The following is a 21,375-nucleotide window of genomic DNA, read 5'->3' as shown; positions in this document are numbered from 1 at the left end:
AAGGACTCTGGCAAAGCCATTCTGCTGAGTAAATGATGATGGGGTGCTTGCCCTGGTGCCAGGATCTCGCATCACAAGCAGACAGACCCCCAGGGTGTTTGTTCCTGGCGTGGCCGAGGTTGGAAAGTGACTGCTGGCCCGAGGCTTCCTGCTGTGCTGCTGGTGGGGGAATAGCAACAGCAGGTCAGCAGCTCTCAGCCCTTTGGGCCAGCAAGATCCACAGCAGCCACGTGGCCGGCGGAGCTGGTCCGCTGAGTCCAGGCCACCCCACCTTCCACGTGCTGGTGGGAAGAAGATGGTTTTTCCCTTAAAGGTCAGACTCTGATCAGCAACTGGCAGCTGCCCCAGGCCAGCCTCTTGCTCTCTGTGTTACTTTATGGAGCCACCAAGCTCAGCTGGCTCAGAGCATAGCCTGAGGCAGCCTGGATCTCTCAAACCCCAAGTCCTGCCATTGAGTCATCTCCAGAAGTGATCTGGGGTGAGGAACTGTCCCAGCTGTGGCAACTCGGTAACCTTAGAACACTGAGACAAGGGTGGCTCTCCCAACCGATGCGGCCATCATTTATTAAATATCTTTGTTGTCACTGACAGGCGAAGTCCATGTGGACGGTGGGACTTAGCGGGGTAGGTCTGGGAGGAGGAGGGGAGGGGACAACCTGGCAGGGCACCGGCTGCTCCTCGGCGTCTGCAGAACCACCTTCCTGAGGGCTGGGCAGGGTCCAGCGTACAGCCCCAGTGCTAGCTGCTGGTCCACCAGGAGAGAAGGCCCAGTCCCGGCTCACTGATGGAGCCCTGCCAGGGGTAGAGAGAGAACAGGCATGTTTCATCTACCTTTGGAGCTGGAGCCAACCTGGACAGGAGGCAAAGGAGGCCCTTCCTTTTAGGTGCCCAGCACAGGCCAAAGGGAGGGTGGGGCACACCCCAGCCAGGAGGCTCTGGGGACATCCAGGAGCTGCACCAGTACTCCCAGCTGGTCCAGACTCCCCTCTCCTGCCCGAGCCTCTCCTGAGGCGTGTAAGGAAAGTGCTGGTTTACCGAGGGTACAGCCCCTCACCCCTCGCCCCCAGGCCTGGCCCACACAGGCACCAGCAGACCAGTCCTGGGCCTGGCTTCGGAGCCACTCGTGGTCTAGTTCTGCCAGAAAGGCCTAGTAACCTTGAGCCCCAGCCTCCAAACACACGCAGAGGGGAAGCCTTGGGCCACCCACAATCCTGACAAAGACACAGCTGCCCTAAAAGTGAACAACCTGGGGCCCACGTTATACCAGAAAACCCTACCAGCAGGCCCCTGAAATCCCACTTTTGTCATGTGTCGCTCACTGTCTGGCTTCATGAGGGTAAAAGACAGAAGGGACCCAAGTCAGATCTGGCAGGTCGCAGCTTCCCTGTCACCTCAGGCCGTGTGGGTTTGTAGTGGGAGCAGCCCTGGGGGTCACCACCCCTCCCTTGGTTTCTTCCTCTCTCAGCCCCTTGACCCACAGCCTTGTTGTGCTGCTGGTGTCATCCCTCTCGTGGGCAGGGGTCTGACTCCCCCGCCCTCCCCAGCAGCCATGGCAGCTTTACGACCTCGCTGCAAGAATTACCGCTGCCCTGGGCTTCCCTGGAGGCGCAGTGGTTAAGAATCCGCCTGCCAATGCAGGGAACACGGGTTCGAGCCCTGGTCCGGGAAGATCCCACATGCCGCGGAGCAACTAAGCCCGGGCGCCACAACTACTGAGCCTGCGTTCTAGAGCCCACAAGCCACAACTACTGAGCCCGTGTACCACAACTACTGAAGCCCGCGTGCCTAGAGCCCATGCTCTGCAACAGGAGAAGCCACCACACCACAACCAAGAGTAGCCCCCGCTCGCTGCAACTAGAGAAAGCCCGCGCACAGCAACAAAGACCCGACGCAGCCAATAAATAAATAAATAAATTTATAAGGAAAAAAAAAAGAATTACCGCTGCCCTGGCCTGCAGAAATGGGGCTCCCCAGGGAGAAGGGACCGCCCAAGACCCCACAACAGGGACCTGCACCCTGACCTGCTGGGTCCTCCCGCCCCGCGGTTCCCCGCAGTCTCATCAGGACAGCTCACCACAAGCGTGTACGGAGCCTCCTTCTTTGGCAGCTCCTCGCTGGAAGAGGCGGCATCGGCCGAGCTGGGCCCGGTGGGGGACGTGTCCACAAAGCTCTCGTCCACCACCCGGAAGCGGATCTCCTCGCCGGTGTCCATGTACAGGTCGTGCGCTCCTTCCTCCGTCTCGTACTCCCACACCCACACCTGCTCCGCCTCGTCACTGGGCAGGGCGCAGGGTCAAGGCAAAAACCAGGCCACAGGGGAGTCCCGAGTGTTGGGGGGTCCTCCCACGGCACACCCCAGGAAAATCCAATCCCAGGCTGAGATGCTTTGGGAAGTCACAGGAAAAGCAGGCCCAGCGCCGTGTGCGAGAGGCAAGGTCGGGCCGGCCCAGTGAGTGGCTGGATCTCCTGGGCACCAGGACCCAGGCTGGGAACACGGACCCCGGGCAGGCACCATGGGACATCAGAGCAGGAAGGAGGCTCCAGAGCACAGCACGAGCTCCGCCTCAACATGGAATGACCACAGCCCCTCGGCGCCTGGGGTCTGACTCTGCCCGTGTGTCCTCTCAGAGGCAGACTGCCAAGTGCAAACCTCAGCTCCACCACCCACCAGGGGCCAGGCCCAAGCTCTCAGTGCCTCAGGGTCCCCATCTGTAAAACAGATTACAGTAAGGCCTGCGCCCCAGGGCTGCGGTGGGGAGGCAATAAAACAGCACACGTGGAAAGTGCTTTCCACAGGACCCTCGGGTCGGCCCGAGTGCTCGCTGAAGCTGGCCAGTGTTCTCCGCATAGTGCAATTCCACATCCCTCTCCGTGCCTCAGGACACTCTTGACAGCAGGCAGCCCAAGGACTTGCCCAGTTTCCAAGAGGACACGACAGGATGGGAGGTCACCAGGCTGAGGGACAGGCCAGCCTGGGCCAGGTTTTCTGACAAGTTCCAGAGCCACACACAGACCCTGCCCCCTGCCCTGCGCACGCACGCACACACACACACACACACACACACACACACACACACACACACACACACACACACACACACACACACACACACACACACACACACACACACACACACACACACACACACACACACCCTGGCTCCCTACTGCCGGCTCTGCTGGATGGCCCCCCTCCAATCAGCAGAGCCCACACCGAAGAGACATGCTGCCCTCTAGTGGCAGCCCCACAGATGGGTCCTGCCCCTCTGCGCCAGGTCCCATGCTGGGCATTGCGGGTACAGTCGGGACAAGATGGGGTCCCTCCTGGTGAGCGGTCTCGGCGAGCAGCCACAGAAACAGCAACCCCAGTGCAGCAGGCAAGGGCCGGGACAGGGACAATGGGGGAGCCAGCAAAGGGAATCTTCAACCAGCCTAGGGCCCACAGAGCCAAGCCCTCAAATGTTAGCTGAGGGGGGGAGGTGGGCCAGTCAGGCGGGCCTCTAGAGGGAGGTGACCTTTGAGATGACTCCTGGAGGGACAACCTAAGCGAAGTCAGCTGGAACCAGGCCTGACAGGCCAGATGGAGGCGCAGGAGTGCCGACGCCACGGTCAGTGTGAGAAGCACAGGCAGGTCAGTGCTTCTAGAGCAAAATGCAAGCTGGAGGGGTGGGCAGAGGCCAGCAGCATCAGGTCACAGGACCCAAGGCCACCTCGAAGAGTGAGGACCTTCCTTTGGAGAGGCCCGAGCTCCTCCATGACCCACTCTAACCTTGGGAGGATACAACTTGGCCGGCTGCTGCAGCGACTCTGGAGGAATGAGAATATCATCGAAGAACCCTAGAGAGACTGGAAGACACGCAGGTGACAGCATGAGACGGGGCTCAGAATGGATAAGCAAGCCCTTACCCTGTGCTGCCCATGGAACCCTGGGCCCCGTCCCCACCCCGGAGCCCCACGCCTCTGCCACAGCCTGAGCAGCCACCCAAACCCGAGGTGGACACTGCACAACAGGGACCGGCGGATGCCGAGGGCCCCGAGTCACCTCTGCCAGCTCCAGCGCCTGCCCTGAGGTCCTGACTCACGGCCTCCCAGTGAAGGCCCCCAGCTGGCCGAGGTCCTCACAGTTACAGCATGGGGGGCTGAGTATCCCCCTTGCGCACAAGCTGCTCGGACAGCTCAGGAAGGTTCTCTTTCCCTATGTGACCCCTCCCCTGACCACGCGGCCCAGCACAGAAGCTAAAGGGAGGAGGGCTAGCTCCGCCATCTGCCCCCAGCGTGCTCCCGGGTCTCATGCGAGGACTCAGGGCCAACATTACCGTGCACTCCCTCCGGGCTGCAGCCTTTGATCTTTCCAATCAGAATCTCGTCCAGGAACGGATGGAACACCACATAGCGAAAGTGAACTGGAAATGAAGAAAGCGCGTCGGTGATGAGCAGGCCACGAGGAAGGGCTGCTCCAACTGGGGTGGCCCGTGCTTTCCAGTGTCCACACTCACTCACTGGCATGCTGACCCCGTGGCGGCACCAGGAAGCCACACAGCAGCCCACGCCAGGCGTCCGTGGGCCTAGACCTGTTAGCTAAGCCGGAGGGACCCTCAGTCCCGTCCCCGGCGAGGCCACAACTTGGCCCCCGTAAGAGGCCGGCAGCACTGGCCCTGGAACTGAGGCTCAGTTCCCAAATCCATCAGTCACACCTGAGCTCAGATTCTGGGCCAGCAATGACTCCAAAGTCAATTCCAGCCTTCCTCCAGGCTCTCTCCTTTACTTATTTATTTATTTTTACAATTACCGGGCTGCTGTTCTTTTTTTTCTTTTTTTAAAAAATTTGTTTATTTTTATTTTTGGCTGCGTTGGGTTCTCGTTGCTGCTCGCGGGCTTTCTCCAGTTGCGGTGAGCGGGGGCTACTCTTCATTGCGGTGTGCAGGCTTCTCACTGTGGTGGCTTCTCTTGTTGTGGAGTGCGGGCTTCAACAGTTGTGGCTCGTGGGCTCAGTAGTTGTGGCTTGTGGGCTCTAGAGCACAGGCTCAGTAGTTGTGGCGCATGGGCTTAGTTGCTCCGCGGCACGTGGGATCTTCCCGGACCAGGGCTCGAACCCGTGTCCCCTGCGTTGGCAGGCGGATTCATAACCACTGTGCCACCAGGGAAGCCCAGGCTCTCTCCTTTAAATTCTAACAAGGGCGAAGCAACTGGCAAAGAGAACCAGGTTTGGAAACAAGTTCCCCCATCTCTCGCTGATTGGCAAAGTCTGCCCCAGGCATAGCTCTGACCTGGAACAGGATGCTAAAAATGCTCTGGAATCGGGGGTGGGGGAGGAGCCGATAAACCAGCAAAAATGCCTCTGTGGGCTCTCAGGTCCTGTCCTACGTGGTCCCTACTCACCTGACCCCAAGAAAAGTGTCAGGTAAGGTCTGTGCCCACATCACAGACTCTGACTCCACAGCCTGGCAGAAGCCGTCACTCCATCACTGCTGCCCCTTGCTGAGCGCCCCAAAGGGGGTGTCCACCGAGCCCCAAAGGTGGTGTCTAGGGCCTGAATTCCGCCAGGGCTAGTAAATAACCATAAGGCTGCCCCCTGGCAGTCGCCCAGTGCCCATCACAATCCACCTGTGTCAGATGTCATGCTTCCCCGGTGTGAGCATGAGCAAGTGGCTCAGAGAGGCTGAGTTACCTGCTCACAGTCACACAGCTGTTCTGCCAAGGGGAGACCCCAAGTCTTTCTGAACCATGAGACAGGACCACTGGGTTGCATCTGCCTTCCTCGGAAAGGTTTAATCCCCAAACAGGCTTCTGCTACCAGTGCCCTCAGCTGCCTGGTCTGGCAGCCTCACCCCAAGGACAGCAGGGTCCACCTGGCCCCCAGCGCCCCACCAGGCTGCTTCCCCATGGCTCCACCAGGCAGGAAAGCGTGGGAAAAGGAGAGGAGGCAGCTGGTGCCCCCTCCCTCCCTGGGAGGAGACAAACACAAGCCGTCTGAGCCTTCTCAAGATGGGAGAGCCGCATGCTGACCTCGGAGAGAGCAGATGAGGGCAGATGTCACTTACGCACAGTATGGAAAAATCCTGTCCCCTGTATGACCCAACGTCAGTTCATTTTAATAAATCCCCATGGAGCCTCTGCCAGGTCTGTGCCAGGCCCGATTTGGGCACTGGGCTTGCAGGGGCAGGACGACACATGATCCTGTGCCCAGGGAGCTCAAGGCTGGAACAATTACATCCAGAAGCAAATGGTGAGCCACCCAGGTGTCTGACAACAGATGAATGTATAAACAAAATGTGATATATACATACAATGGAAGATTATTCAGCCTCAGAAAGGAACAAAGTACTGACACATGCAACAACTTGGAAGAACCTTGAGGATATTATGCTACATGAAATAAGCCAATCACAAAAGGCCACGTATTTTATGATTCTATTCATATGAAACATCCAGAATAGGCAAATCCAGAGACAGAAAGTAGATTAATGGTTGTCAGGGGCTGGCGGAGCGGGGAGTAACTGCTAATGAGTATGGTGTTTCTTCTGGGGGTGATGAAAATGTTCTGGAATTAGACAGTGGTGATAGTCACACAGCCTGGTGAATATACTAAAAGCCACTGTACTGTATGCTTTAAAAGGGTGAATTTCATAGTATGTGAATTATATCTCAATTAAAAAACAAAAAGGAAGGAACTTCCCTGGCAGTCCAGTGGTTAAGACTCCGTGCTTCCACTGCAGGGGGCACACGTTCGATCTCTGGCCGGGGAACTAAGATCCCACATGCCACATGGCCAAAAAAATTAATAAGTAAAATAAAATAGGGCTTCCCTGGTGGCGCAGCGGTTGAGAATCTGCCTGCCAATGCAGGGGACACGGGTTCGAGCCCTGGTCTGGGAAGATTCCACATGCCGCAGAGCAACTAGGCCCGTGAGCCACAACTACTGAGCCTGTGTGTCTGGAGCTTGTGCTCCGCAACAAGAGAGGCCGCGACAGTGAGAGGCCCACGCGCCGCGATGAAGAGTGGCCCCCGCTTGCCGCAACTAGAGAAAGCCCTCGCACAGAAACGAAGACTCAACACAGCCAAAAATAAAAAAATATAAATAAATTAATTAAATTAAAAAAAAATTTATTAAAAAAAAAAAATAGGAGGCCACAGACCAGCTGGAGGGTCAGCTGGGATGGTGCTATGTTGCGGGCCACCTCCCAAGACCCCCATCTGAAGTTCTAGGGATGTTTAGCCTGCAGGTGGGAAGACTGGAAAGTCAAAAAGGATGGGTCTGAAGGACCAGTAAGAAGAGGAAGACCCGTTCTTAGCTGTAGGCTCGAGGAAACCTTGTCCCAGGATAAGTAGGGCTGCCTCAGGATATGGTGAGTTTCAGCAAAGGACAAATACCATGATTCCACTCACATGAGGTTCGTGGAGTAGTCAAATTCATAGAGACAGAAAGTAGAATGGTGGTGGACAGGGGCTGGGGGGTGGGGGATGGGGAACTGTTGTTTAGTGGAGACAGAGATTCAGTTTCAGAAGACAACAAAGGGACTTCCCTGGTGGCACAGTGGTTAAGAATCTGCCTGCCAGTGTAGGGCATACGGGTTCGAGTCCTGGTCCGGGAAGATCCCACATGCCGCGGAGCAACTAAGCCCGTGCACCACAGCTACTGAGCCTGCGCTCTAGAGCCCGCAAGCCACAACTACTGAGCCTGTGTGCTGCAGCTACTGAGCCTGTGCTTTAGAGCCCACGTGCCACAACTACTGAAGCCCACGCGCCTAGAGCCCATGATCCACAACAAGAGAAGCCACTGCAATGAAAAGCCCGCACACGGCAACAAAGAGTAGCCCCTGCTCACCGCAGCTAGAGGAAGCCCGCACGCAGCAACGAAGACCCAACGCAGCCAAAAATAAATAAATAAAAAATAAATAAATAAAATAAAATTTTAAAAAATATTAAGTTTTAAAAAAAAGAAGACAATAAAGTTCTGGAGATGGATGGTGGTGATGGCCACACAACAATGTAAATGCACTGAATGCCACCGAACTATACACTAAAAATGGTAAATTTTATGTTATATGTGTTTTATCACAACTTAAAAAACAAGGGAAAAGAGCAAAGCAAATGGTGGGCACAAAAACAGGCTGCTCCAGAGCCCAGAGCGGGGCCCCAGTTCAGCCAGAGGCGGGGGCAGGAGGCAGGTCCAGCCAGCCTGGCGGGCATGGAGAACACAGGGCTGGTGCCAAGGAAAGGTACCCTAAGTGACAAGGGATAAGGCTGGCCAGTTGGGGCCAGTGTTACCAGTCACAAAGGCTAACATGTCGTGAGCGCCTGCTATGTGCCAGGCACCGGACCAAAGGCCTCCCGTGGTTTTTCTCGTTTATTCCTCGCAAGGGCTGTGTGAGGCGGGTACTATTATCATTACACCATTTTTCCAGAAGTGAGTCTCAGAGAGACAGGTAAAGTAATCTGGCCTGGGTAGAAGGAGAAATAGAAAGAAGTAGAAGGCAACTGGCAAATGAATAATCCTCTAAGCGAAGGCAGAGGCCCGGTGCGGAGCCCCGCTCGGCACACCCTTGGCCACAGCCCTGGCGAGGCAGTGGCGGGAGGAGGGGCCTGGGCTCGTGCTCAGCCTCGAAGCCTGGCCACCGATCCCCACCACAGACCAACGACTCGCCCTGCGCGATGCTCGATGGGCCCTGAGGGGCCTTGTAGCCGCGAGTGTTAACCCCATTTTACAGACGAGGAAAGTGTGGCTGAGGAAGGTAGTCACCGGCCTGAGGTCCCCACGCAGGGGGGCCAGAGCCAGGGTTCAACTCCGGGTCTGTGTGACAGGCCTAACCCTGGGCTCTACTCCTGTACCTCGTTCCCAAGAACGCAGGAGACCCAGGGTGAAGCGGGGTGGATAAGAAAACCAGCAGTGAAGTCCTACACCAAGCAGCAGACACAACCAAATGAATGGACAGAATTTCCTCATATTTAACTTTTTTCTCTGAGTTTTTCTTGAAGTTCTGGCCCCCTGACTGCTTGTCTCCTGGACAGCAAGGCCCCTGTCCCACGACAGAGACTGGCCTCAGAGCCCTCATGGCCCTGTGTCCACATCACCCGCTGGTCTTCCTGCTAACGAAACCGTCCTGGTCCCCACACGCAGCTCTCCAGAGCTCGACGGCATCCGTGAGAACTAATTAAGTCTCTGGATTCCTGGACATACACACCAGGCAGCCTCACGGCACATTCTGGAAAGCTCGGACATCTCTGTGCCGAGGCTGACCCCCCCAGTACGGGCCGGGGCAGGGCTCCTGAAACGCGGCCTCGTGTGAGAATCCCTGCAGGCCCCTCCCCAGAGATTCTGACTCAGAGGGTCTGGGGCAGGCGGGCGAGCGCCCAGCGTACGGCGAGAGGCATGCCTACACCCTGACTAGCCCCGAACCACCTCAGTGGCGCCCCTGCCCTCTGCTTCTGATCTGGTTTGTCCAGGCAAGGGAGAGAAGAACACCCGGCTTCCTCCCTGAGCCCTCTCCTCAAGGTGACCCGCCCTCTACTCCTCCCTCCCATCCGGGGTGCACATCCCTTGCCAATGTGACCTCAGCGCCTCCCATCCAGAGGAAGCCCTTCTCCATCCCTTGACTCTGGCCTCGGCCATGTGACCTGCTCTGGCCAATGGGATATAAGCAGAGGCCTGAAAAGCACCTGTGCTTTGGTGCCCAGTCTACCTACTGAAAGAGGACACCACACCGAGCAGAGATGTGAAACCCAGCCGAAGCCCCCCATCCAACCAGTCTGCCAACCACCAGACACACGAGACCACTCTATACCATCCAGCCCTGGCCAAGCCAGCCCAGAAGACCACCACCGAGCTGACCCACAGAATCGGAGAAACAATTCAAATCGATGAGCCGTCAAGCACTCGCTCTGTGCCAAGGTCCTGTCCTGAGAGCTTTGCACATATTAACTTAGTAATTCTCACAACAATAAAGTCTACTGTTAAAAAATAAAAAAATAAAGTCTGTTAACTGCATTTTACTGAAGAGGAAACAGAGGCACAGAGAAGTTACATGTTCCGCTCAGGAGACACAGCAAATAAGTAGCAGAGTTGGGATTTAAACCTAGAGGCCATACTTTTAACCATTATGTCTTGGTGTCCCTCAAAGTCTCCCACCCCCCACCAGCCACCTCCCCAAGAGAGGCAGCTGCGCTCCCCTCCGCTCTCCCCACTTTTAAGCTAGCAATGCCTACTCCAATTGTCTTCCACTATCTGTCCACCCCCCCTACCTGAGCAGCCTGAGAGCCAGGCAGAGCAGGGCTCATATAACACACAAGACCAAAGGGGACACAGACACAGAGCCACAATCTCAGAGCTGGAGAAGCCTTGAGAATCACCTTGTCTACCTCCCCTTCTTATAGACAGGAAACCGAGGCCCAGAAAGGGGAAGATTCTGCCCATGATCACCCAGTAAATTCCTGGCAGAGTCAGGACTAGGCCCCAGGTCTCCCAACACCCTGACCAGGACTCCCCCTACAGAAAACTGAGCCCCAAGAAACCGAATGCCCAGAAGGAGGGCACCCACCTTTGGTGTGTGATGCGCCGTCCCCCGGGAACACATAGGCGTCCTCCAGCTTGGTGATGTCAAACAGACAGATGCAGAGTCCCACGTTGTACACGACCTGTGGGCATCCGTGTACACAGCCAGTGACCTCGAGGCCCAGCTCCCTGCGCAGTCTCTCCTGAGATCCACCCCCCGCCCCCCCCACGCCCTCCCACCGGGCAGGTATGATTATCCCCGTTTTACAGCTGGAAATGCATTGGGGCACTGCCTGAGGAAAGGAACTCGGGGAGGATGCTGAGCTCTGGAAGGAACAAGGTCTTTGGTGACATGACAGATGCAGGTTACAATGCCAGCTCCACCACTCCCTGTGTGACCTCCAAGGTCACTTCTCTGAGCCTCAGTTTCCCCATCTGCAAAAATGGACATACCAGGCTGTGGGGTTGTTAAATCAAGAGAACAGCTGCGAAGCACCTAGCTCAGTAGCCGGCTCACCTGCTAGAAATAACAATCACCAATCAAGGATCACTATCATTACTAATAAGCATCAGTGGTGGGGAACCCCTGGTTAAACCTACACTTTCAAAGGCCCCAGTTCCATACTAGAGCTCACAGTTTAAAGTGTCAGACCACAGCTAATTGCTGTTCTGCTCACAAAGTCTCGGACACACAGACGTGGCCACAGGGACTGAGGCTGGCAGAGTGACACATGGGAGGCCCTGAAACTGGGCAGAGAACAGGCAGAGGACATCCCATGACCCATCTCCACTCCATGAGCTGCAAAGGACTAGCCGCTTGGTGTCTGTTTATCTGACACCAGCGTCATCACCTCCCAATTAGAGACCTTGCAGGACTGTTCAAGGATTTGCAAGAAGCTCAGAGAATTCAGAGTCCTGGCCAGACCTCAGGGCAATGAGGCAGAGTCGGCTGGCTTTGGAAGCACAAGGAGATGTGTACCCTTGGCTGGACCTTGGACCTCTTCTGTGTGGCCTCCTCTCAAATGACTCAACGATTCAAATACAGAAATACTTGTCTGGGAATTCCCTGGCAGTCCAGCTCTTTCACTGCTGAGGGCCCGGGTTCGATCCCTGGTCAGGGAACTAAAATCCTGCAACCCTCGCAGCGTGGCCAAAAAAAAAAAAGAAATACTTGTCTGAACAGGTCAGAGAAGGACCTGCATCACAAAAGGACTACATTCCCTTCTTGTAATTTTCACACCTTTTCTCTTTGTCCTTTAGAGGCCCCTTCTCCCTTTACCTCACAAAGTAATCAGACACCATCCACTAAGGACTCCATGAGTTCTCTCCACCAACAACAACTCCCCAGGTCTGTACACTCCACCTTCTGTGATTTCAGCCTCTATGGAAGGGACCTGCCTCCTGCCTACAGCCAGCCAATCTTCCTCTGGCTCTCTCCTTCTCAGCCTACCACCTCCAGCTGTTATACAGATGAAGACCATTATTCGATGAAGTCCTGCAGGCCCTGTATGACCTGGCTCCCACCACTTTCCAGCCTGACCTCTCCTCTCTCCGTCTGCCCAGGCCACACCAGCCCCTCCATGCCATGATAGGTGCAATATTCCCTCCTGCCACAGGGCCTTTGCACATGCTGTTTCTGCTTCCTGCACAGCTCTACTCTCTGCCCAGAACCTCCCCCCTCAAAAAAAACAAATCCCCTATGTTAGTTCTTCCTCACCACCAGATCTCAGCTCAAGCACCACCTCCCTAGCAAACCCTCTTGTCTCCCTCATTGTAGGTGAAGTTCCTTCATTCCACCGGCTTGTGAACACCTGTTCTCATAACATTTACCTCAACTTCTCATCACACACTCAACTGTGGGAGTCTCTCATCCATATCAGCTTTCCCCACCACACTACAGAGCAGAAACTTGTCTGTTTTATTCATTTAATAAACAATTATGGAACATCTACTCTGTGCCAGACTCTGGCTAAATATGGGAGCTACCGTGGGGAAGAAGACAACAGTCACTTGCCCTCATGGAGAGGGAAAGAGAAAAACAGTAACCAAGTAAACAAATAAGAAAAGAGTGGTTAAGTGCTAAGAAGGAAAGAGTGATATGGCACAGAATAACTGCAGAGGCAGGGCTGCTTCAGAAAAGGCCATGGGAAGGCCTCTGAGGACCCAGCACTAAGGCATGCTAGCCTGGCACATAAAAGGTGCACAAACATTTTTTTGCAGGAATGAATGGATACACCTCCTTACAGCTAAACTACCATCCATCTTCACAGAAGCAATGCATGGTTGGACAGCAATTATTATTTCCATTTTACAAATGGAAACTGAGGCCCAGAGGGGGTAAAGGACTCGCCCTAGATTGCAAAGTAATTTGGAAGTGGGGACGCCAGCAATTCCCAGTTACAAGGCCTTTTTCAAACCCAGTTTTTCTTTTGATTCCTGCCAACATCCTAGTGGGTTAAGGATTACCCCCATCCCATGCACAGGCTTAGAAACCGAATTCTGAGGCGTTAAGCTATTTGCCCAACTCCAAGGCTCGGCATGGCCAGGCCGGCAGCGGGCGGGTAGGCAGTGCTAGGCCCTCCCGTGCCAAGGCCTGCCCGCGACCCCGTGGGCCCAGTACCTTGTTGGCCAACTTCTTGTTCAACTCCTCGGCAATGGAGTCGTTGAGCTTCCTCTCAAACTGCCACGGGGGGATCCGCACGGTGTCTACCATCTCCACCAGGACGAACATCCCGGCCTGCGAGGGGGGCTCTGGGAACGGGTGGGCCAGTCACGCACCGGGGCCTGGGGGGGTGGGGATCCCCGAGCCCGCTCCGTCCCGTCCCAATAGCTGCGACCCGCCCCCAGGCCAGCAATGGGGCTGCACCGTAGGGGTGCCCCGTGCGGGGCGTGCTCCGCTACTACAAAGAGAGGAAAATGAGGCTCAGCCGCAGGGTCTCGGGGTCGAGCGGGAGGGGTGCGCGGCCAACCACACACAGCCCTCGCCAAGCGCCACGCACCGCAAACCCACACGCAGCCGGCGCCGGCAAGACTTTGGGCGAGATTCCGAATCCGGTAGCTTCCGGAGGACCGACCAATAAGAATCCTCGGCCCGCCCCCCGACGCGGGGCGGAGCTGCCTACCGGCTCATGCGCGGGGCGGGGCGGGGCGGCGCGGGGCGGGGGCGGGGCCTGGGTGGGGTGGGGTGGGGTGGGGCCTTCCCTGCCGCAGGCGCAGCTGTCAACCCTCGGACAACGCTCTCAGGTTGCTAGGCGACCTCGGTGCAATCCAGTCATCTCTCGCCCAGCCGGTAAGTACTCTCCTTGCTGGCCTCGGGCCGTCCTGTGCGCTGCAGCCAGAGTGATCAAAAGCAAACACAATACGCTTAGACCCTACAGTACTCTGGAAACGGAGAGAATTGACTGGTGGGACCTTTCTCGGATGATAGAAATGTTCTGTATCTTCTTTTAGCGACTGGTTACAGAGATGTATATAATTGTATATATTTGTATATAATTGTCAAAACCCATCCAGCTCAACACTTAAGATCTTTGCATTTAATTGTAGGCAGATTACATCTCAACTGAAAAGTGATAATATATTGGGACAAACAAAACAAAGCAAAAACCTCAGTGACGGGACTTCCCTGGTGGCGCAGTGGTTAAGAATCCACCTGCCAAAGCACGGCACACAGGTTCGAGCCCTTGTCCACATGCCGCGGAGCAACTAAGCCCGTGTGCCACAACTACTGAGCCTGCACTCTGGAGCCCGCGTGCCACAACTACTGAAGCCCGCGCGCCTAGAGCCCGTGCTCCGCAACAAGAGAAGCCGCCGCAATGAGAAGCCCGTGCACCACAACGAAGAGTAGCCCCGGCTCTCCGCAACTAGAGAAAGCCCACACGCAGCAACGAAGACCCAATGCAGCCAAAAATAAATAAATAAATAAATAAAATTTTAAAAAGTGTTTAGGAGATCATTATTTCTTCCTCTCAAATATCTCTCAAATTTTCCTTCTTCGTTCCATTCCCACAGCTACTGCCCTGAGGCCTTTTCATTGCTGCTCTGGAGCTTAGCCACCACACATCCCAGCTCCTGCCCTCAAGTCCTTCCTGCAACTGACCCCCACACGGTCACAAAAGCCTTCCCTTCATGAATATCTTTTGTCCACACATAAATTCTGGACTAAACCCAGCCTTCCCCTCCAGCCTCACCTCCCTTCTGTCCTCCTGGCACTGGGAGTTTCCAGCCCGAACGATGGAGCAAGCCCTTTTATATAGCCCAACCTTGAACACTTCTTTACCTGAAAAACTCCTACTCATCCATTGGAACCCAAATGCAATACCTTTCTCATTCATTCATCCAACACACTATGTTATAGCTGTTAGAGATCCAGTGGGGAAGAAGAACTGGTTCCCAGGCCCAGCTTCAGCTCAGAGGGGTTGCAGGGAAGAGAGGGAGGGCGGGGCCGGAGGATTTGATGCTCTCTCAGGGATCCAAAAGTTTATAGGGGAGATGAAAACTGGTGAGACTGGAGACCTAGACAGGGTCCAGGTCACAAGGGCCTTATTATTATAATATCCATTAACTTTTAATCCTCACGACAGCTGTATAAGGTAGGAGCTATTACCACTGTTATCTAATTTATCTCATTATCATTTATCTCATCTCATTTTGCCTCACCTAAGGCAAAGAGGGGTTAAGTGGGTCGTTCAAGGTCACACAGTTAATAAGTAGCGGAGCTGGGATTCAGGCTCCAGAGCCCATGATCATCCTAACCACTGGGCTATGCCGCCACCACATTAGCCCAAGGGCAGCACCTTCTAGGTCAGAACGGGGAAATGACATAGTGACACATCAGCTGGAGGGACAGTGGATGGGAAGGGGCTGGTGTGGAGACAAGAATACCAGGTAGGAAATTACTGGGTGGCCCCTGAAAGAGAAGGCCCAAGCAAGCTGGTAGTCATGGAGAGCAAAGTTGGGCCGAGTCCAGAGGTCTTCAGGCGGTGCTCTCAGAGATAGGGTGGAGGACCTGTGGACGGAAGTGGGAGGAGCCAACGCCTAAGGCCTTTCACTGAGATGGGAAACTGGAGGAGGGCCAGGCTCAGGGGATGAGGCCAGAATTGCAGAGTTCCCAGACTTTTTTTATGGTATTCAGCTCTCAGGATTGCAACAGTGATTTGTTGGCATGACTGCTTTCCTCATTAGTTAAAACAAGGACCAGGCTTCCTTATTAATTCTCTGCGTCCTTCCACAGAAGCTTTGAGATAGCTTACAAAAACACACAAAGACTTAGTCTGCAAGCTCCTCGACAGCAGAGGACTTCTCTCTGTCCTGTCCCTCCGCATCCTCAGGGCCTAGCCCTGTGCATGGCACAAGGTCAGTGCTTGTAAATATGTGCTATTTGAATGAACAAAACGATAGCAAAACAATTGCTAAGAGTGTAGGAGTGAAGGAGAAATAGGGTTGGAAACTAATCCAGTAGGAGGAGGAGAGAGCAGTGGTGGTTAAGGGCATGGAGTTCCCACGCCGCAGCACACTAGCTAGCAATGGTGGAGCCGGTGAACCTCTCAGCGCCTCCTTGCCTCTCTGTAAAATGGAGGTAACGATAGAACCCATCTCAAATGATTGTCCATCAGTGGAAGACTGGATGAAAAAATATACACGGTGTACCATAGAGGGAAATAATGCAAAGCCATAAGAAAGGATGCGAATGCTCTCTGTCTTGAGATAGAATGATATTCAGAATATATTGTTAAAAAATGCAAGGCACAGAGCGGTCTATATGGGATGTTACTATTCATATACAAAGGAGAAAAATAATACTGTGTGTGTGTGCACGCGTGCACGAGTGTGTGCTCTGGGACTAATTACGCTGGCTGTCTCCAGGGCAAGGAACTGAATGCCTGAGGGGTGTGGGAGAGTGACAGCGGTAGGAAGGAGATTTTTTTTTTCAAATGCCCTTCAGAATCTTTGATGTTTGGGATCACAGGAACATATTACCTATTCAAATTCAAAACTGAATAAAATTCAAATTTAAAAAAGCAAGTAGGGCTTCCCTGGTGGCGCAGTGGTTGAGAATCTGTCTGCTAATGCAGGGAACACGGGTTCGAGCCCTGGTCTGGGAAGATCCCACATGCCGCAGAGCAACTAGGCCCGTGAGCCACAACTACTGAGCCTGAGCGTCTGGAGCCTGTGCTCCGCAACGAAAGGCCACGATAGTGAGGCCCGCGCACCGCGATGAAGAGTGGCCCCCACTTGCGGCAGCTAGAGGAAGCCCTCGCACAGAAACGAAGACCCAACACAGCCAAAAATAAATAAATAAATAAATAAATAAATAAATAAATAATTAAAAAAAGAAAAAAACTTTAAAAAAAAAAAAAAAGCAAGTAAGATTTTTTTCACTTCTTAAAAAAAACCCCTCTCGGCCCCCTTTCCCTCCAGCTACAGCCCCATTTTCTGCTCCCTTTAACCAGCAAAACCCCTTGAAGGAGTCATCTGCATTTGCTGTTTCCAAATCCTCTCTTCTTGTCCTCTCTTCAACCTGCTCCCGTCAGGTTTTTGGCCCTACCTCTCAACCCAAGCTGTTTTTTCAAGGTCAACAATGGCCTCCACTTTGGCAAATCCAGTGGTAATTCTCAGTCCTCAAGGGCAGCGTTGATCCCAGCTGATCACTCCCTCCTCCTTCACACACCCGGACCCTCTTCCCACCTCCCAGGTTCCTCTACCCACCTCTAAACTGGTGGGCTCTCTTGCGCAGTCTACAAACCTACCTGCTCACATGCCCATTTGGCAACTCAAGCTTAACCTGGGCCAAAATGGCGCTCCTGGTCGTCTCTCCCCCGCAAATCTGCTCCTATCCGACTTCCCATCTTCAAAAAGGACTTTGTTCTTGGGCTTCCCTGGTGGCGCAGTGGTTAAGAATCCGCTTGCCAATGCAGGGGACACAGGTTCGAGCCCTGGTCCAGGAAGATCCCACATGCCACGGAGCAACTAAGCCCGTGCACTACAACTACTGAGCCTGCGCTCTAGAGCCCGCGAGCCACAACTACTGAAGCCCGCGCGCCTAGAGCCCATGCTCTGCAACAAGAGAAGCCACTGCAATGAGAAGCCTGCACACCGCAACAAAGAGTAGCCCCTGCTCTCTGCAACTAGAGACAGCCCGCGTGCAGCAACGAAGACCCAATTCAGCCAACAATAAATAAATAAATAAATAAATTTATTAAAAAATAAATAAATAAATATGTTAAAAAAAATAAATAAATATGTTAAAAAAAAAACGCCCTCCATGGAGGCAGAGGCATAGCTAAGGACCACCGGGAACGGTGATTCTAGAAGGGACCTAAACAAAGCATCCCAGGACATTGCTCTCTGTTCTGGTTTGAGCCAGAAGCAAAGTATAGAAAGTCAATAGATATTTGTTAGGGCTGCTGTGCATGAGGCTCCGGGGGCTTGTGCTCCAGCGAGGGGGACCAACAGGAACCGGGGAAACAGATACAGATCACCTCAGGCACTGCTGTTGAGAAAGGTCACATGCATAATGTGATAGCAAGTGAGTGAGAACTGCTCCTCTGGCCAAGGCGGTCTGGGACAGCCTGGCTCAGAAGGTGAGAGCGGAGGTGAGCGCTAAGGGTTGAGAAGGCTGGGGGCCCAAGGTCCAGGAGCGCACATCTGTGGACAGATGGCTGATAGAGGCCTGGCTTACGGCCCATCCCAGACCGAGGTCAGCTGGGGGCCAGCCTGGCTGCTCCAGCCCCAGGTCCTCAGGGAAGGGTGCAGGGGAGGCCAGCTGTGGGCCAGAGACCCCCTCACCCCATCACAGAGAGCTTCTCCTAGTGACTTGAGAGGATCCTAGCAGCTACAGCAGGAGACCCTCACCCACCAACCTAAGGGCAGGCTCCAGGTTAGGGGCAAGACCAGGAGAGCCTCCCATACCTCTATCCTCCTGCCTGCCCTGACCATTACCCTGGATGAGGCTGCGAGGCTGCCAGCGACACTGTCTCATTTCAGATGAGGAGCGGGCCTCTTGCCAGGTCCCCCAAACCCTACACAATGTGGCCTCTGCTCCAGCCACATTGCTGACCTTAAGTTCCTTGAACATGCAGAGTCCTTTCCTGCCTCTGGGAGTTCTCCCTTGCTGTTCTCTCTTTGGGAAACACTCTTCCCTGCTTTTGACAAGGCTGGCTCCTTCTCACGCCTTGGGCTCAGCTTACGGGGCCCCTTCTCAGCCCTCTGTCTCAGCAGGTAGACTTGGCCCTATTAGTCTCCTTCGTCTCACCCTGCTTGTTTGTTGTCTTCATAGTTTGTGATTATACATTTATTTGCTTGTGCACCTTGTGCAAAGTCTCTTCCTAGATGAAACAGGAGCTTTGTAAATTCAAGGCATATACCTGTCTCGTTCATTGCAGTCTTCCAGCCTGGACCATCTGGCACATAGTAAGTAGTCAGTAAATATTTGTCGAATGAATGAGTGAATGAACAAATGATGTTGTCAGAACTGCAGGAAAAGATCTTCTCTGGCAGAAGGGCAGTAGTTGAATTAGAGAAGATGACTGGGGCATAGCCAGAGAGGAGGGAAGGATCACTCTGATTTACTGGGTAAAATCGTTAGTAGAGGCTGGAGATGAGTCTCACAGTGGAGGAGAAGGGCATCCAGGGAACTGAAGACATCGCAAAGGCACTGTGGTGTAGCAGAAAGAACAAGAATGTAATGAAGTCAGAATTCCTGCGTTTTAATTCCAGCTCTATCACCAGCTGTGTGGTGCTGGGTAAGTTTCTTAACCTCTCTGTGCCTAAGTTTCAGCATCTGTCAAGCGGCACCAACACCTTAGGAGTGTGTGTACCTTAAAGGGTTATGTGGATTCAAGGCCACGTAAGCCCAGAACTGGCCCCCACTTGTGGGCTGACAGTCAACACCAAAATGGGGATTATAATTCGATTGGAATCAATAAGACTAAGAGGCTGCTCTGCCTTGACCCACCTCTACAGTCTCTACAAGGCAAGGGAGGCTTTCGAGGAGATGAGCTTTTGAATTCTTGGTTTCCACAGAAATAGCCTCCAAGGCGGAGCCCCTGGTTTTCAGCAGATGATTTCTTTGTAACTCAGCTGCTGGTGGGTAGGTGGGTGGTGCCACGGGCTGCTCTTTTCCTGAATGAACAGCTGTGCCCTCTCGTCTTTGTCGAGAATAATCATAACACTATTTCAAACCTCAGCCCAGCCTCCTTCATTCATGGCTCCCCGGCTGCCTGGCAGCCGCAGCACATGTTCGCCAGCTGGCGGGGCGGGGAGGGCCTCAGAGGCCGGAGGCTGGATGTGAAGGGACAGGTCAGGCCCTTGGCCCTTGCCTTGGCCTTGTCCGCAGCAGACCAAGCCGCAGCTTCCTCAGAACTGGCCTTTGAGGCCCTGCCTCCCAGCCTGCAGGCTCATACCCTACCTCTCCCTTCCCTCACCCCTTCCAGCCACACCAGCCTCCTTCCCAGTCCTCTGTCACGCCAAAGCTCACTCCCACCTGAGGGCCTTCTAACACACCGTCCCCTCTTCCCACAGTTCTCTCTCGATGGTGGCAAGGCCAGATACTTCTTGTCACTTGGGGCCCAGCTTAAGCGTCATCTCCTCAGAGAGGTCCTCCCTGGCCACTCCCTTCCACTGGCTGGCTCGTAATCCGCCGCCCAGCGACCAACAGCCCAAGGCTGAAACTCTACCAACTCAGGAGCCGCGGGAGAAGAGCCTGCCGGGCATTCCAGCCCAAGGCCTGACTCTGGTTCTGATTGGCCCGTCCTGGGCCAGGCGTCCTGTGGACCAAGACAGGGGAGAGAGGAGTCCCCAGGTGAAAGCAGGGAGGCATTTCCCCCCAGAAGGGACAGCGGGTGGTGGGCAGGGAAAATCACAGGTGTCCACCCTGGCCCCAGCCCTTCTCCAGAAGAACAAGTGGGTGAGTATGAAAATCATGGGTCCAGAGCCTGGGGCCCAGGCCCCTGGCCCATCTCTCTGTCACTTCTGAGCCAGGTGACACAATCTGTCCAGCCTGTTTCCTCACCCAGGTAAACCTCCCAGAGTTGTTATAGGAAACAGGTGGGATGACGCCTGGGCGGGCACTTTGGAAACTATTATTATCTTTGGAAGAGATGGAGGCAGAGAGGAAGAGGAGGAGTTAAAGGGGGGATGGGGTCCTCTGCGCAGGGGCCTCAGGTAACAACAGCTGACGTGTATCACCATCTCTCTTGCAGAATCAGAAATCTGATTGTTCGGGGACGTACTGGAAGGGCAAGGATAAGTGGTCACATTGGTTCAGATACCCCTCTAACCAGATGAGGAATGCAGGCAAGTCACTCATCCTACCCGAGCCACTCTTTCCTCAGCAGCAAAATCCAGATGATGATAATACATTGCTGGATTGTCCTGAGCTTTAAATGAGGGCAAAGCAGGTTGCCTGACAGGTGGGGTGCCCTCAATGCCTCTTACTAGCTATTTTTATTAGGTATTTATATCTTTCTTAATTGTCTCCTTTAAAACTCCCCACTCCTTTTTTTTTAATAAGGCTTCTTTTGAAAATGCCATGCTGTGTCAGCAGTACTAAAGATATGTGAGGGACAGACTTCCTTCTTTCCAAGCCGAGGCTGAGGAGAAGGGACGGGAAGAGTGAAGAGGAACCAGTTTGTAGGGGCCTCTTGCAGCCAGGCCGGGGCTTGTACAGGGGCTGCACTGGGGCCTCCTGCCGCCAGGCCGGGGCTTGTACAGGGGCTGCACTGGGGCCTCCTGCCGCCAGGCCCGGGCTTGTACAGGGGCTGCACTGGGGCCTCCTGCCGCCAGGCCCGGGCTTGTACAGGGGCTGCACTGGGGCCTCCAACAGCCCCCTCAGAAAGGGCCTCCTTCCTTACTTTACACAGTGTGTGGAGGACCAGAGTCACAAG

At 54.3% G+C, this 21,375-nt stretch overlaps 2 protein-coding genes and 1 long non-coding RNA gene across 3 annotated transcripts in view; 2 read left to right on the top strand and 1 right to left on the bottom strand.

The window, feature by feature from the left end:
• Nucleotides 1-17,512, top strand: part of TEF (TEF transcription factor, PAR bZIP family member) — a 140,806-nt gene extending 123,294 nt beyond the window's left edge. The window contains exon 6 of the mRNA XM_082420668.1: nt 17,407-17,512. Within this exon, the coding sequence (XP_082276794.1) occupies nt 17,407-17,497 (91 nt within the window). The 3' untranslated portion in view covers nt 17,498-17,512. The remainder of the gene's footprint in view (nt 1-17,406) is intronic.
• Nucleotides 535-13,558, bottom strand: POLR3H (RNA polymerase III subunit H). The gene is made up of 7 exons (XM_082420717.1): nt 13,489-13,558; nt 13,110-13,240; nt 10,536-10,632; nt 4,317-4,403; nt 3,783-3,846; nt 2,075-2,276; nt 535-792 (listed from the first exon to the last, which is right to left on the bottom strand). The coding sequence occupies exons 2-7, from the start codon at nt 13,218-13,220 to the stop codon at nt 739-741; spliced, it is 615 nt and encodes a 204-aa protein (XP_082276843.1). The 5' UTR covers nt 13,221-13,240; nt 13,489-13,558; the 3' UTR covers nt 535-738.
• On the top strand, nt 13,684-14,432 carry LOC309641087. The gene is made up of 2 exons (XR_014252517.1): nt 13,684-13,778; nt 14,036-14,432. It is a non-coding gene; the product is annotated as an uncharacterized lncRNA (long non-coding RNA).
• Nucleotides 17,513-21,375: the final 3,863 nt, after the last annotated feature.

This window comes from Balaenoptera physalus, assembly GCF_965194825.1.
Source record: "Balaenoptera physalus genome assembly, chromosome: 13".
NCBI classification, from domain to species: domain Eukaryota; kingdom Metazoa; phylum Chordata; class Mammalia; order Artiodactyla; family Balaenopteridae; genus Balaenoptera; species Balaenoptera physalus.
This window is presented reverse-complemented; position numbering and strand designations above follow the sequence as displayed.

What these genes read in the sequence shown, in the direction of transcription:
- POLR3H (XM_082420717.1), bottom strand. Translation starts at nt 13,220, where the DNA reads ATGTTCGTCCTGGTGGAGATGGTAGACACCGTGCGGATCCCCCCGTGG. An exon ending in CAGCCCGGAGGGAGTGCACG is followed by an intron (nt 3,847 to 4,316) that starts GTAATGTTGGCC and finishes CGTGTCTTCCAG; the next exon opens with TCTCTCTAGGGTTCTTCGAT. An exon ending in AGGCTCCGTACACGCTTGTG is followed by an intron (nt 793 to 2,074) that starts GTGAGCTGTCCT and finishes TACCCCTGGCAG; the next exon opens with GGCTCCATCAGTGAGCCGGG.